Source organism: Camelina sativa, chromosome 7 (genome assembly GCF_000633955.1).
Source record: "Camelina sativa cultivar DH55 chromosome 7, Cs, whole genome shotgun sequence".
Classification (NCBI taxonomy): Eukaryota; Viridiplantae; Streptophyta; class Magnoliopsida; order Brassicales; family Brassicaceae; genus Camelina; species Camelina sativa.
The window spans coordinates 29,556,923-29,573,244 of NC_025691.1; the positions used below are offsets into that span (position 1 = coordinate 29,556,923).

Sequence of the window (16,322 nt, forward strand, 5' to 3'; positions counted from 1 at the left end):
ACTAATTTAAAAACGTTTAGGCCTTGGCCCCCTAAGTTCTCACACGCGACTTCTTCCGAAATGTTATGTTTTGTTCGACCAAATCCATTAATATGGAATGCCCGTAAAGGGGCGCATGCGGTTTTACGAATTTGTACACCAAATTTTCTATTTCGTAATCAATTATTTTTAATTAATTATATATAGCTGCTCAACCCATAAAATTAAATTAAATATGGCTATGAGTGTAAATGAGTATTGACCAAAAATTAACACATTTATTAAATACTGCTGAGTTTAACAGTCAGTAGCTAAAGGTATTGTTTGCTTGAAGTCGAATCTGATAAATTGGACGATAAGCCGGTCCATTGGATCTTGCTGTCTAAAGCTAAATATAAAAGTTTTAAGCCCATTAACCTATAAATGATCTTAAATCACGTTTTTGAGGTTCATCGCCGGCCGCCGGGAAAGGTATGAATCATCTTAACGAGGATGAATCTCTGAAGCAAGAAGTAATCTCTACCTTCACTCGCTCTGACACCAAGGTCCCCCGACCCGAAACCCAATCCCTAGCCCCAATCTCAACCCTGTTCAACGACCCAGCAGCAGGCCCAATTACATCCCGCCGGCGGATTTGCAACTTCTATCTCGCCGCCATGTTACTCCTCCTCCTCCACAGAAGATCATATCCAGAAACCCTAACAATCCCCCCCCCCCAAATCTCTCTACAATAACAACAAGCGTCAGAGGCCTGATTCGGGCCGGGAATGGCCTGTGAAGGAACTGCTTCAGTCTGCGGGATCTGTTGGATGGATGGGCTGAACAAAGGCCGTGTAAGAAGTTGCGGTGCCTATTACGGAGGAAGAGAAAGCGAGATTAGCTGCGAATTTGCTTCAGAGAGATATCCATCGAACCTGTCGCGAGTTCTTCGGTAACAAATCAGGGGAAGATGATAGTTGTGAAGGAGATGAGGATCAGTCGTTTGAGTTTAAGGAATACTATGAGAAGAACAACACTGGGAATGGAGAAGGAGAGTTCTGGTGTTTCGTTTGTGGGGCACTGGCACTGGAGAGAAGAGCTGTAGGAAGTTCAAAAGCTCAGCATAGAGCTCTTGCACAAGTTGTTTGCAATGTTACAACCCTGTTGTTTCGAGCCACAAGGACGCTCAGGTTAGATTCTAATACACCTTGGTAAGAAGTTTAGTTTGCAACTATTGCAGTCTGTGGCTTCAAAATTCCTTGTGTGAATTATATAGCTTGATACAGTAGTTCAGGTTACTATCGGTCAAAGACAAGCTTATTAATGTTGTTCTGGATCATTATGATCCTTGGTAGGTTTCTTGAATGGTTCTTCTGGTGATTCAGAAATACTTTAAAAACTTTTTTTTGGTTATTTTTTTTTGTTTTGACAGACTGTGGGCGTAAAGGTGGTTGAGGAAGGTGCATCTGAGCTGCCTTCAGACTTGAAGATTCCTCACGAGAAACAACGAATCAGGTCTGTTGAAGAACACGCAAAGGCTGCTTTGTTACAAATGCAACAGAATGCATCAGAAGACATTTTTTGCCAAGGATGGTGTTGGTTCAGTTGAGGAGAACGGTGATGAGAATTTGTCTGATGAGGAGTTGGAGTTAATATCTAGAGTCTTCTCAGGGAATGTTGAGCTCAAGAGTTACTATGAGACAAACTATGAACGGTGTGTGTTGTGCTGCGACTGATAAAGAAGATGATCAAAGGATTCAAACACTGTCCTGGAAGTTGTTCAACATTGCACTACTAAAGTACCGAAAATGAAGATACGAGCTCATAAGGCTTTTGCTCGGTTTGTCTGTGAACTACTTGGCTGGGATTTTGAGCTTCTACCACGTAGAGTAATGAAAGGCGTCAATGCGAACCAGAACAATGAGAACCCGTCATCTGTGGTCGAGGTGAGACGCAGTATACAAAGAGAACTAGCACTCTCTCTCTCTCTTATCCTTTTTTTTTTTTTAAATTGAATTGTGAATCATTTCAGGTACATTATGTGCGAAGATAAACCTAATAATACACAGGCCAACAATGAGGCTGAGGCATGCGTCGGTTAGTACTTGATCACATCGAATCACAGTTTTTAATACTGGACCTTACTTATTTGCTTTGCATGCGTTTTTCTGGTGGGTTAATTAATTAAGTTTGATAATGTAATGTGAACCAACCTTTTTTCTTATATAAAACCCAGTTTTGTATGGTTTGAGTGGTGTTCTAAATAATCCAGCTTCTTGTTGACACAGGTTCTGATGATGCGGCTTGAGTCTCTGACCTAGCAAAAGTTTTGCCAGCGGCTTGTAAAGGATTGTGTAAAGCGGTGTGTCGCTCGCTTGATTGGTCAAAATGCATTCAGTAATGTCAGCTGTAATGGCTGCAGAAGGTATCATCCCCCGGTGCTTATGAGAAAGTTATAGAGATGATCAGAAACCTTGAAGAAGCTGCTATTGATAGTGGAGGTTCGAATGCAGGAAAAGGGTCTTGATTCACTGGGGAATGTGACTTGTAAGAGGTGTGTGAAAGAGGGTATCTGGGTGGTCCAACGGATCAATTTGCCTGGAGGTTTCTTTAGGTGCTATATAATATTAGGTGGAGGAGAGTGCTTCCCCGGGGAAATAAATTTAAAAGAGTGGCGACGAAAGAGGAGGGAGTGACAGAGATAGAATTTTGTTGTTAATGATGGCTTGTAGACCAAGAAACCAAAACCTGAAAGACTCTGTTAAAAGAGAGATTATGCAAAACATACTAATAATAAGAATAGTAATAAACTCGCTCATCTAATCTAATTTCAAAGTTATCACATAGAATCGAGATATCTACTGTAGTTTGTTCTTTCGCTTTTAAAATCAGTGGGTAGTTACGTAAATTTGGGAAGTTACGGGGTCAAAAAAAAAGTTTGGGGAAAAAAGAACCAACGGGGTTCGAATTTTGGCCAAAACATTTAGACCCTAAAAACTTTCGAATCGAAACCACAATAGCAAGTCGTCGTCTTTCTTTCTTTCTTTCTTTCTTTCTTTCTTCTTCTCTATCTCGAATCTGTATCCCCCCAAATGCGAAAAATCTCTCGAATCTCGGAAATGTTTTCCCGAGAAAATAGTTGTGTGTAGTAAGCCTTTACCCGCATAGAGAAGGCGATTGCTTTCCTCAATAGCTTGTTTTTGTTGTCGACCATGTTTCCTTCTCGGTGGTCTACCGCGCCGAATCTCTCTTCTTCATCAGCAATTTCTTCGCAAAGGAGACAAGTATGCTTCTTATTTTAATGCGTTGATTCAGATTGATAAGTTTAAGATCTTCTCTCACGATGATGAAATAGAAGTGATTGAAAGCTAGAATTTCTAGGTCTCTAGTAGGATGGTTGGGGAAATTCTCTGTTATTGATGCTGTGAATGTGATGTACAAATTTAAGATGATTAGGGAGTGTGATATTGTATCTATGCTGTTAAGATATCTCTAGATATACGTGAGAAACCCTAGATAGAACTCTCATCCATGAGATAAAAAAAAGGAATGTTAACATATCTAGAGCTGTAGTGTATCATCTGTTTGAAGAGTTTTTGGACCAGCAAACCTGAATTTCTTAGAGATTGGATTATATGCAGAGCATATCGAAGAGTTTTTGTCTTTGCTCTAAGCTTCCTTCCTTTCTTTCTTTCTTTCTATTGTAGTTCGTAACTATACCAGCAGAACGTACTTTACAAAGGATTATCATCGAATTTATGTCAGAGGATATGGCTTTACAAGTGAATGCTATGAGTAGATTGAGACAATTGCTTACTGATGGAGGTGACTCTTATTATTCTCCTTCCATCGATGATATTGCTCGATCTGAAATTGTTACTCGATTAGTCCATTTTTTCCTCCACTCCCCTCTCATGAAGGTGATCCTTGATTTTTTTTGTTTGTTGTTCATGTATGTGTAGCTTTGTGTTTTTGGAATATATGCTGATTTGCTTTTGTAGTTTTAATAGGACGATGCAGCTTTTGTTCTTGCAACTTTGACTTCATCTGAAGACACTCAAGTGCTTATTGATAATGGCACAGTCCCATTATTTGTCCAACTCCTCAGTTCTGAAAGGGAGGAAGACCGGATATTGATATCAATTATCATTTTGTTTCCTACTTCAAAATTGTTAATTAGATAGACTTCATGGGAGTGATAATTGTTGGCTTCTTTGTTTCTTCTTATTACAGGCTGCCCAGGCATTGGAAAACCTTGCTATTGAGTCACAAGAACGCCGTGATTATGTCCTCAATCACGGGGCTATGCCACCTCTTCTGGCTCTTTTTACTGCGAATCCAACGCTCGAGATGCTTAGAGCTGCTGCTGCCACGTTATCAGCCTTCTTCAGAGCGAGTCCTTTCCCTGCTGTTGACCCAGATATTCCTGTCCTTGCCCTGCTGTTGAGGTTAAATCATTGTGATGATGCTCTCAAGTCTGCAGTTGTGGTTGTTTCTAATCTCTCTGGTGGAAGCAACTCTGAAACCATACAGAGGATTTGTCATTCAGAAATAATTTCTGCACTTGTTAGTCTCTTCCAGTAAGTAGATGTCTATATATTTAGTTTTTTTTTTGTAGCAAAACTGACAGATTATTAAATTCAAACTTATCTTAACTTTGTTGTATATGTTTAGGCATTCCACCGCTCTGATTCAAAGGGAAGCTCTCGGGACAATATTTAACATAGTGGCTGCCCTTGATTCGCAGCATACTCAAATTGTTGTTGAGAATGGTGTGCTTCCTGGTCTTTTCAGACTTTTGACAAACACAGAAGATAGTGAAGTCATGAAGAAAATTTGTCAGATCGTCTTCAACATTGCAGTTTTGGACAGAAGTTCTGTGATAGAGTCAGGCATTACAAAGCATATCATTCACTTGCTTAATCTGAACGATACTGAGATTAAGACGTATGCTCTTAGGACGATTTTTACTATTACTTCTGAGCAGAACCATGACCACATCAGGTAAAAACAAACAATACAACTCTTTTCTCCTTAGTAATCATTCTTTAACAAAATTGATACTTTTCTCCTTAGTAATCATTCTTTAACAAAATTGATACAGGTTGCTTGTGAGCCAAGGTTGCATTGAGGGGCTGTCTAATGTTCTTGACCCTACCGAAGGAGATATCGTCTTAGCAGCCTTAGGGGTTCTAGAGGTTATTTTTGAAGTGGAGACTAATGGAGGAGGAGAAGATTTCCCATACAGGAGGATGTTTATCCAAGCAGGGGGTTTGCAACAGATGGATGAGGCAGTTTTTACTCACGCTGATGATCATGATATTAACTTGAGGTATGATAGAATCATCATGGGGTATTTTAAAGACTCGTAATACTACTACTTGAACTTAGGTTTTATCGATCGGTTACAATGTGTGATTTTAGGTTCTTAAACAGTTTCGAATGGTTTTTATAATGTTGTCGAATTCTAAAATTTGTGTTTTGTTTAATTGAGTTCTACTTATTTTTGCTCTTTGGTTAACAGTCTTATCCTTGTTTGACGTAATGGATTAGAATCTTCCCATAATCCAGATATATTATTTTATTGTCATTCATAACGGCAGATTAAATATCTATCATAATGAGCTTATGTCCTATATATATATATATATATAAATTACTAGTGCCAAAGAAGGATACACTTATTAGATTAATTCAAATCTATCTAGCTTAATATTCCTGTTAAATGGAAATATACTCAATATCTCTTTCTTTCCTTTTTAATTTGCAGCCAATTTTTAAATATCTTTTAATACTAATTATGATCGTTATTTTATGACACAACAATGTTCTAATATTGCCAAGAACATAATTTAGCAAATTTCAGAAGGTATATCTTGCCGCTCATTAAATATTATTAGGCAGTGATATTTTATTGATTTTTTAATATGAGAGTCAGAGTTACGTGACATGCATGATCCACAAAACGAATTTGCAACTAATCTTCAAAAACCTTTAATTCTAGAAAACAACGCTTAAATAATTCGTTTAGATTGGCTGCTCCAGGGTGCCAACAAAACCATTTACAAAAATAATTCGGTTGAGTTTGTTTTATCTATGTGGTGGGCCTTGGGCCGAATTGCTTTTCACAAAAATAAGACCCAAAAACCAAAAGAAAAGTTTTATTTGTTTTCGTTCCATTGCGCCGCCTCCATTGTCTCTCTTAAAGCCTGCCCCTCTAATCCTCTCGATCCATATACCTCTCATGAGCAAGCTTGCTTTGATCTGATTTCGTTATCGCTTCTCTCTCAGTGAGTCTCAGGTTTGTCTCGTACCTCAAAATAATATTTTTTAGGGCAAGTCTAACTGTACCTTTCTTGTGTTCGTTCGTTAATTTATTACTATGCACGACCTAGATTTGATTTAGCTGTTGTTGGGTGGGATATTAATAATACTTTGGGAATCCCATAGTTGTTTGTCTAGTGATGATTTATGTAAAACTTGGATTGAGTTGATGATGATGATGATGATGGGGTTCAAGTGTAGAAAATAAAAAGAGAAAGAAACCTTTACTAGAAAATTCGGGGCTCTGTTCATCGAATTGGCTTTGTTAGATACAGTAATTTATATATGATTTCCCGTCTGTTTGTTTGTTGATTAATTGATTTTATCCTTCTTGTTAAAAAAAATAGGTACGGTAAAAATGATTCTGTCAACGAAGAAGAGGGATAAATATTTTCAGTTAGCGATTGAAGAATTGGAGAGTAGGCGTACAGAACAAGAAGATACACTCTGGAAGATGGTCAGCACTAGATTATCATCATCATCGTCATCCATCCCCAGAACTGCGGAAGAATTAGCTTTCCTGAGTGCAAGGAGGGAGAGAGCAAAGAGGAGGCGTGCAAATATGAAAGCCTTGAAGGGGGACCTTGATGCTATTACGCTTGATATGGGAAGCAACAACACCTCGTTGCTTGACTCTGCAGGAGATTCGAATGAGAATGAGACTCAGGTTTACAACCAACGAGATCCCCCTCTCCTCTTCTCTTTTCTTCTCATGTTGCAAACTTAACTTTTGGGCTTTTTTCTTCTTCTTCTTCTTCTTGTGTCTAGGCAAAGGCAAATAGGATGCAAGGTGTTGTACATCCTCACAGATCCGGTGATGTGACAGGTAAAAAAACATACATCATCATCTTTACAACAAACTCTTCAGTTTTTTTACTTTAATTTTATGATGCTGCAATTTTTTTTTTTGGTTAGTCCCTACCTTTTTATGAGTTAGTAGTAGTATGCCTCTTGACAGTCTACCACCTCTCATACAGGTGCTGACCCATCTTCTGAAGAATCAGAGCGCAGCACAGACACACATGCAAGCCCCTCTAGTGGCTATGAACCGAAATCATAAGCTTGCTTACTAGCGCGATGAAGGGGAATAATCATAATAATATAACATTAAAAAACTGTGTTTTCTGTTATTATTTATTTTATCTATCAAACAAAAAGCTTGCAACTCGCGGTGCTCATGTCTGCTGACTATTATGGTGTTCTGAACAAAATTGCCATATCTTTGTCATATTAACCAAGCTTCACGTTTCTTTTTATTACAACAAACCCATTCAGAACAGAGAACACCTAGCAAGCTTTTTACCAAGTCCTTCTGATTTCTTTCTCAATAGGTTCTCAAGTCATGTCAAAAGTTTTACCTGGAGACCGTTGTGTTTGACGATCTTGTGTAATCTTGTTTAGACATATGGTTTAGAGAGAGTTGGGTGAACTGGAATACGAATAGTATTGTTGTAGCTATGATCTTTTAATTCTTTCCATTTTGATGTGCCTAAATAAAGTAACAGTATAGAAACTAGTGATGCATCTGCATAATACATTCAAGAACAAAGGGACATCATCGATTTGTGATGAAAGCAGATGGATTGAAAAGGAGGAGCCACTCTGTTGCCATTAAAGCTGTTCGGGGGACTAGTCAAGGGACCTCCTATATCAGAGACCAAAACCACATACAGTGTAGAGACGACACTGCAGAGAAACAAAGCTGCCTGCCTATTCACACACTAAGAAAAGTTGATTATATATGAATGTCTGTTGTCCGTATAACGTCGGTTCAAGTAAGACGTTAGTTGTGTTTTCAACAAGCATTGCACATATATCTATATAAGATATGTATCCAACATGTATATATGTAAACAATATATAATAAAAGTTACCTGATAACCCCGATGGCAACACATATCAACCGTTGTTTCCAGTCAAGCTTTGTTGTCGAAGCGAATTAACCGAGCTAACTCAACAACAATGATTACCTGACAAATGAATACATACCTGAAGATATGAGCAAGAGTTCAACATGGTATCAGAGCTCAACTTGATAGATAGCCTAGGTAGGAGCATGTACCTGTTAAAGCAAGAAACAAAAAAAAATGTGAAGAAGTCAGAACAAGAGTTACAAAGAAAAAACCAGAAAAGAAAACGAGAGAGATGGCGATAAACCTGCAATTATCTCAACTTGTTGCAGTCTTTGATGGCTAGAATTACGAGTTCTGGTCTGCAAGAATGAAAACTACACTCATGAATAAAGATCTCTGGGATGTTGTCAAAGATGGAGTACCAAGCCGAACCTACATACAACTCCTAGAGCAGAAAAAGGAAAAGATACTGGAAACTGGAAGGGTCGCTTAAAACCAAAGACATTGCTGCTCTTCAACTCATTCAGCATGCTGTAGCAGACATCGTCTTTGATGAAGTCCTCTCTGAAACTTAAGCACATCAAGCCTGAAAGCTCTTGGAGCAACCCTACCAAGGTAATGAAAAGGTCAAACCTGTTATACTTCAATCCCTAAGAAGAGAGTTTGAAAATGTGAAAATGAAAGAAGGAGAAAAAGTCAAAGCATATTCTGATAGGATCCAAGCTGTAGCAAATCAAATGAGAGCATTAGGAGAAGGCATAACTAACTTTCGATTTAGTTGTCAAAATGCTTGCTTCTATTATGCCTAAAAGCTATGCTTCCTTATCCTCTCTAATGGAAGAAACTAAAAATCTAAAGACTGTCACTTACGCTGAACTAATTGACTCCTTGGAAGCACACGGAAAGCCAATGCTCCAAAAGTGTCCATTATCATATTAACCCAGAGAAGCTAGCTGTAATGTATGAACAAAACTAGATATATACAGAAAGAGAAAGAGAGAGAGAGAGAGAGAGAGAGAGAGAGAGAGAGAGAGAGAGAGAGAGAGAGAGTAGAATAGAGCTGAATGCAACAGAAACTCAAACCTGAAATAGCAGCTACGGCATTAATTACGAGAGAGACAACATTGACTGTGAGCTGAAACCGGACGAATATCTAAATGTTGGCATAGACTGATCGCCCCCAGCGAACAACCTACAAATTAAAAGTCACACAAGTCAAAGGTTGAAATATATAATCGAACAAAGGAAGTACCTTGACACCAGCATTTTGACAACTATGAAGAACCATATAAACTCATAAATCAAATAAAACTGTAAATCATATCACCTTGGGCGTCATCAAACTTATGCCATGTCTAAGGAGCTGACCTCGCATAAGAGGAGTAATGACCAGAAGATGCTATATGTTCCACAATGGCAGAAAAAATGGTTTTTTGTAGAAACCAGAAGAAACAAACTGATAACAATGGTTGATCAGCTTCTTCATTATCCCTGGCAGCTCGGCAGCGAAGTTGGACATCACGACACTCCTTCAGTAGTATCATAACCTAAATCGTGCATTCACAGACAAAGTATCAACCCTTTAGGCAGCCAACTAGGCATATATCCGTGAGCTAAAAACTAAACTATTAACAGTGCAAACCATGTTAGTCAAGGAAACTGAGGACAACAACAAACACGCAGATAAAGTCATAATATGCTTTAGGCCACTTACCAGCTATGATCAACCATGGTCTTAGCGGTATTAGACTTTCTTGAAGTATGTAAAATCGAGATTGGAAGAGAAGAGGATTTTTGGTACAAGATGGTGTATGTAAATTTGCTTGTTACAAAACAATTTTGAATGGTTATAAACTTTTAATGTTGTCGAATTCTAAAATTTGTTGGTTTTCATGTGTTTTGTTTAATTAATTTCTACTTATTTTTGCTGTTAGGATGATTTCTAATGTAACTTTTAGCGGAATCATGACCACATCACGTAAAAACAAACAATACAACTCTTTTTTCCTTTTATTTTTTTTTGTCAAACTACAACTCTTTTTTCTTTAATATTTTTAAACAAAATTGATACTAAAACCATTCGCTGCAGGTTGCTTGTGAGACAAGGTTGCATTGAGCGGCTGTGTAATGTTCTTGACCATCCCGAACAAGATATTGTCTTAATGGCCTTAGGGGCTCTAGAGGATTAAAAGTTAAAAATACAAAAGAGATATAACCGTTCCGGAGATCAGTTCACTAAAAACCAAACAAAACAAAAAAAAAATCATCAAATTGATCAGCAATTTTTCTTTTATATGACAAATTTTTGTTTTTTTAATATATATACAAAAGTCAGTTACAAAATAGCAGAATAATTAAAGAAATTCCCTCAAATTATACAATTCATATATCGAGTTCTAATAATTAAAAAAATGTCGGATAAATCAATTATTATAAAATACAACAAAAAGCAGCCAAAAATATAAATTGTTTGATGAAGTTTTTAAGTCATCACCATTATCTCAATTGCTAAAAATATTCAAAGTCAATGCAATCAGGATCATCACCACCACCGTTAGACTTGTTATCACCACCGCCGATACTGCAACCACCACCACCTTTATTATTCTTCTTTCCGCCGCCGCCGTCGATAGCTGCCATAGACTCTTTATCCTTGCTTGCGTAACACGAAAAATCAACTGGTTCCGGTACATGCGGCGGCGTTGCACCACGAATCAGCGCCCAGTTCACACCCTCAAAAAACGAATGCTGCTTGATCTCCGTCGCGCCTCGTTTGTAAGCGATCCGTTTTTGTGGTTCTTTAACTAATAACCCTTTGATCAGATCTCTCGACGCCGAGCTCACATGAGGAACCTCAGGGAATCTAAGAGCTTGTCCGATCACGTTGTGAAGCGTCGCACGGTTCCCTTGTCCTTTAAACGGCGTCGCTCCGTAGAGAAGCTCGTAGATAAAGATTCCTAAGGTCCACCAATCTACGGCGCTTCCGTGTCCTTCTCCACGGATGATCTCCGGTGCTAAGTACTCGTGTGTTCCCACGAACGACATTGATTTAACGTTCGATGGCTCCGCCATGAGTTCCGGCAATGATCCGTTAACGAAGAGTCCAAAATCCGATTTGGCCTTTCGGTTCTTCTTCGATGACTGTAGAATCCGCGGGAAGAATGTGGACGGTTGGATACAGCCTTGCACCGCCGCGTCCTCATCTATGAGACCGACGGGTCGACCGCTTCCGCTTCCTCCGCCGGCGGCGTGAACAGAGGAGGACTTGACGAGAGTTGGACTGACGGAGCATCGGAGGGATAAATCGAAATCGGAGAGCATAATGTGCCCGTCGTCTCGGACTAGAACATTCTCTGGCTTCAAGTCACGGTACACGATACCGAGCATGTGCAAGTACTCCAATGCCAAAAGCACTTCAGATGCAAAGAATCTGTAAGAGACAAAATAAAAGAGTTTGTTACGTTGATACATTGATGTAATTAGAATTGTCTTTTGTTAGAGTCATTAATCAATTTTTGAATTCCCTGACCTCGCGGCGTCTTCTGTGAAACATTTGTTTGGTTGCTTCTGTCTCAAGGAATAGAGATTACCTCCGCTACAAAACTCCATGACTAAGCAGTAGAATTTATCAGTCTCGAAGTGTGAGTATAAAGTTGGCAAGAACGGGTGATCAAGCTGAGACAAGATCTCTCTCTCTGTTTGAGCTCGCAACAGCTTGTTCCTGCTAGCCAAGGAAGCCTTGTCCATCACTTTCATGGCGAAATAGGTGTTGGTTCCTCTTAGCTCGACTAGGTATACACTACCGATGTCTCCATAACCTAGCCGTTTTAGAAGCCTGAAATCGCTGATACCTAGCTGGACTCCTTTGGAGGTCAACATATTCACAGCATCCCACCTTATGTCACCACCTGTGTGTGGCTTAGAGGGATTAGAGGACGTGCTCTCAATGCTGTTGCTTCTTGAACTCATGTTGCTATTGTTGTTACTATTGTTTTGTTTGTTGTTTAAGTTTGATTGTGACTCGGTAATGTTGGAACCAGGTGAGGATGAGATTTTGGGACTAGGGTTTGGACGGTGGTGATTGCTGAACCCAACCGGCTCTGGTTTTATAAGATTCTCCATCTTCTTGTGATCAAACGATGGCTTCTGCATTTCTTTCCGTTGTTGTGGAGTTTGATGAACGATATCTAACGGTGGATAATTCGAATTTGTTGTATGATTAGCTGATTCTTTTGGACCCAAGGACGAGACATGATGACTTGACTGTANAAAAAAAAAAAAAAAAAAAAAAAAAAAAAAAAAAAAAAAAAAGATTTCAAACTACAAGTAGATTAGATATGCAAACTCCTTTAAGTATACTCAGAGAGCAGCCTCGTATATACCTCTGAGGAGTCAAGAAGCTTCTTTCCAGGCTTGGTTAACATCGCCAGCGAGAAGGCAAGGCGAGTCACACCTAGAGATCAAAGAAACCTGTTTGAATGTTGAAAATTTAATAGAAGCTTTTGTTTAGAAAGAAAGGGTCAAAATGTGTTAAAGAGTTCCTTGATCATTCAAATGGGGACATTACTTGGTGTCACGAATGTTAAATCCCTTCTTCATCATGTTGTCTTGTGCATAGAATCTAGCAAAAGGGTTGGTCTGCACGTCGAGGTACGTACGTAATATTCTTTATAAATTTCTTATTGTTTGTAGTTTTGGCAGGAAAATAACTTTCAAAAAAATGGAGCAGAGAAAGATTGCAGCATTTTACCTTCCGTGTCTGAAATTTTCGGAAGCCATAGCATGATTTGGAGCAAATTTTACAAGGAAAAGAGTAATTAATAACCCTATATATCTGATTAGTTTTTAGATTTATAATTGTGTGTGTTCTCTTTTTTTTTTGTTAAATTTTGTTAGATGAACAGAAGAAGAGTTGTCTAGGAATAAAGAAAGAAAGAAGGTGGAAAAAGACAAAAGTGATTAATTAAGAAAAGAGAGGAAAAGAAACGGATGGAGAAAAAGTAAATATCATTCTCTGAGTTCCAAACAAAGTGGAGAATTGGTGGAGGGATGAAAAGGTCTTGAGAATTTCAAGACAAAGGAAATTGTGATGTCCCCCTTATTTATCTCCAACCAAGAAACTTCATTCAATTCTCTCTCTCTCTCTCTCTCTCTCTTTTTTTTTTTCTGGTTTCCTTAATGATCAATCAATATACACTTCCAAAATGGCTAAATCATATCACATTGGTTCCATAAAGTCAATATTGCTTCAATTCATACATATATGGAAAACCCTTGATTTTTATTTGAGTGAAACATTACTATATAACACAAACATAATTACCCATAAATACTAATCTTAGAAAACTCTTATCAACATTTGTTTTTTTTTTTTAAAACCAATTTACTTTCTCATTGTCAAGGAATCCATCATTTATCAATCAGCTAGTTTTAAGGATGTTTATGTAAAGAGTGTTCAATTCAATAACTAAGTAAGTAGTTTTACTTAGGGGGGCCTTGTATTATTGGGCCTGCTTTAGCATATTTAGTAAATCCAATATGATTCACCCATCCAATCAATCAGCCACGCGAGCATCATTCATCATCAATCAGTTCAGAGTAAAAACTCTGTTGTTGTTTGTTTCCGCCGATCAAATCAGATGGAAGCGCCGCCGCTTCACCCCTTGGTAGAGCCGCTGTCTTATCTCTTGGGAACTTGGAGAGGACAAGGCGAAGGTGAGTATCCGACCATACCTTCCTTCCGATACGGAGAAGAGCTCCGTTTCTCACATTCCGGCAAGGTAAACCCGATCAGATCTCGTTTCATCATCATTTGCTATAGATCGAATTCGAATCTAACTGAGCTGAGGCCAGAGAGAGAGAGAGAGAGAGAGACGAATTTATTCTCGAACTTATTGTCTATGTAGCCGGTGATAGCGTATACGCAGAAGACATGGAAGTTGGAATCAGGAGCTCCGATGCACGCAGAGAGTGGTTACTTTCGTCCAAAGCCAGATGGTTCCATCGAAGTCGTCATAGCTCAGAGCACAGGTCTCGTCGAGGTCCAGGTATATATATATAAATAAAAAAATCCCAATTTCTTTCTTCTAAGTCTTCCTAAATCATGATCTTTTATTATAATGTTTCTGATTATGATTTTGATCTCAGAAAGGAACATACAAAAATGGATCAATCTTGCTCAAAAGTGATATTGTGGGAAACGCATCAAAGGTTTTTTAAGATGGAATTACCCGTAGTTACCATTTCCTCTATTATAAATAAACTTTGCATTTCTAATTGAGATTTGCTTTGTTTTGTTTTCTTCTTTCTCTGACAGGTGAAGGAGATAAGTAGAGAGCATTTGAATTGGTTGATGGAGGAAAACTAGCTTACGTGGTTCACATGAGTACTACTACCACTGACCATCTTCAACCACATCTCAAAGCCATACTCCATAAGATCTAAATTTCATAGTTCCTCTGTAAGATCACGCTGTTTAGTTTTTAAGTTCTAACAACATTTGTTTGATACTCTCTTCTTTTGTATGATCAAAAATTTCCTTGTTTAAGCTCGGGAAATCAAGAGGAGGAAGAAGATTGGAGAGTTAAATGGGTTTTTCTTGAAACAGTTTAATAGACCCATTAACGTCTATCTATTAAGGCCTCATAACGTACGTTTTTAGCCCATTAGTACGCATCAATTCCAAGAATTGTATTCTCAGTTCACTAATCAACACACTACAAATAACTTTCAACAAATAACAAGTTCGTCCGCATATTTCTGTTTTTCCCCTAGACTATGGCACACGCATTTTATAAACTAAGTCATGATGAAACACCCCCAAGTTATTATCGATGCAAAGTCAACAAATTAATTAAACTATGATTAATTTTCTAGACACAACAAATTAAATGATTGTAGATGCAATCTTATAAACTTATTTATACACATACGTAATCACATATAAGAACAGATATTTATTAATACATAGAAATAAAATAAAAGAGGGGAAGAAAAAAGGACTGAAAAACAAAAAGAATAATATATAGATGTGAAGCAGACACGTTCAGGCCACGGCAATGACAAAACGTGGCACCTTGTAATTCTCTTACGCTCCACAAATTTGGATTATTGTATTAAATAGTTTCATTTGGTTTTTTTAATTTTCTTGGCTAATTTGGCTTCTTATGTTTGTGGTGTTGACATATATGTACTTGATCCCGAAGCAACAATATCTACTTTGGATACAATAACACTAATGGAGGAAAAAATAAAACGAAAAACAGTTTTTTTTTATTTTTTAAAAATATTATGTAAGGTGATGCTGAAACTATTAGTTCCAACCTAATAGAGAGTGATCACAGTTTTACTTGTCTTCACTTTTTCTAGGATAGTCCCTTAAACTTATGGACCAGTTTTGTATATTTTAGATCTGGATTTTGGTGGATACAATTATCTAATGTGTGCATACAAATGAATAGGGCCACTTGACACCTAATGAAACAATTTGTTTTTTCTAAAAAAATCAGATTGCAATAATGGAAGCATATCAAATTATCAATAGTATGAATGATGAGATCTCAATCTCCAATCTAAAATAACATTTTAAAAATAATCCAACAACAACTGTAGCGTATAGGAATTGTTCATCTCTTTTCATCAAAGAAAGAATATATCTAATTTTGTTTACCCAAGAGCAAATTAAAAATATCAGTATATATATGGTTGAGAAAACTTTAAAAGGTAGGTAGTACAAACTCTTCGAGTAAAAAAAGCTTTTTCTCTTTAATTTGTGGTGTTGCTCGGACTCAAGTATACATACATGGAGAGAGACATAGTCAAGTTCATTTTTGTTCAACTATCTATAATGTTATTCTATGCTTTTATTGTATGTCCGACCACAAGAACTGGTCCTAACTTTCATTTTTTTTTGCTTCCATAGAATATAAATATATTCATACAGGAAAAATATACTTATATCAGAAATAAAATTGAGTTAGTTAATGCTAAATTAAGATTCTTACTTTTATTCAACTTTTTTGGAAGAAGCACTTTGAAGAGAGAGTTGTGTAAGAATAGATTCTCCAGATGGAAAAGTTGGCAAGAAAAAAAAAAAGATGTTTTTAATATTTTTGCCTTTGTCGCTTAATCCAACGGTTACTCTTTGTTCATATTAAGAATCCATGACGTGGACCATTCTCTTCCCTC

General features: G+C 37.6%; 4 protein-coding genes and 1 pseudogene across 5 annotated transcripts; 4 read left to right on the forward strand and 1 right to left on the reverse strand.

Annotated features, from left to right (window-relative positions):
* On the forward strand, positions 328–2,786 carry LOC104705077 (annotated as a pseudogene).
* Positions 2,982–5,393, forward strand: LOC104703276 (importin subunit alpha-6-like). The gene is made up of 5 exons (XM_010419279.1): positions 2,982–3,242; positions 3,666–3,878; positions 3,969–4,538; positions 4,633–4,962; positions 5,063–5,393. The coding sequence occupies exons 3-5, from the start codon at positions 4,264–4,266 to the stop codon at positions 5,328–5,330; spliced, it is 873 nt and encodes a 290-aa protein (XP_010417581.1). The 5' UTR covers positions 2,982–3,242; positions 3,666–3,878; positions 3,969–4,263; the 3' UTR covers positions 5,331–5,393.
* Positions 6,138–7,539, forward strand: LOC104703277. 2 transcript variants are annotated; one of them, XM_010419282.2, is made up of 4 exons: positions 6,138–6,259; positions 6,630–6,949; positions 7,057–7,108; positions 7,260–7,539. In XM_010419282.2, exons 2-4 carry the CDS (start codon positions 6,641–6,643, stop codon positions 7,340–7,342), a joined length of 444 nt encoding a protein of 147 aa, XP_010417584.1. In that variant the 5' UTR covers positions 6,138–6,259; positions 6,630–6,640; the 3' UTR covers positions 7,343–7,539. The 2 variants fall into 2 exon arrangements, with proteins under 2 accessions (XP_010417584.1, XP_010417583.1); XM_010419281.2 differs by having other exon boundaries at positions 6,141–6,259; positions 7,051–7,108.
* On the reverse strand, positions 10,474–12,671 carry LOC104703278 (serine/threonine-protein kinase AGC1-7-like). The gene is made up of 3 exons (XM_019227304.1): positions 12,518–12,671; positions 11,665–12,398; positions 10,474–11,565 (listed from the first exon to the last, which is right to left on the reverse strand). The coding sequence occupies exons 1-3, from the start codon at positions 12,557–12,559 to the stop codon at positions 10,644–10,646; spliced, it is 1,698 nt and encodes a 565-aa protein (XP_019082849.1). The 5' UTR covers positions 12,560–12,671; the 3' UTR covers positions 10,474–10,643.
* LOC104703279 (UPF0678 fatty acid-binding protein-like protein At1g79260) lies at positions 13,681–14,765 on the forward strand. Its single transcript, XM_010419286.2, is given in 5 exon segments — positions 13,681–13,915; positions 14,042–14,182; positions 14,283–14,345; positions 14,452–14,472; positions 14,475–14,765. Coding segments are annotated over 5 exon segments (471 nt in total). The 5' UTR covers positions 13,681–13,774; the 3' UTR covers positions 14,580–14,765.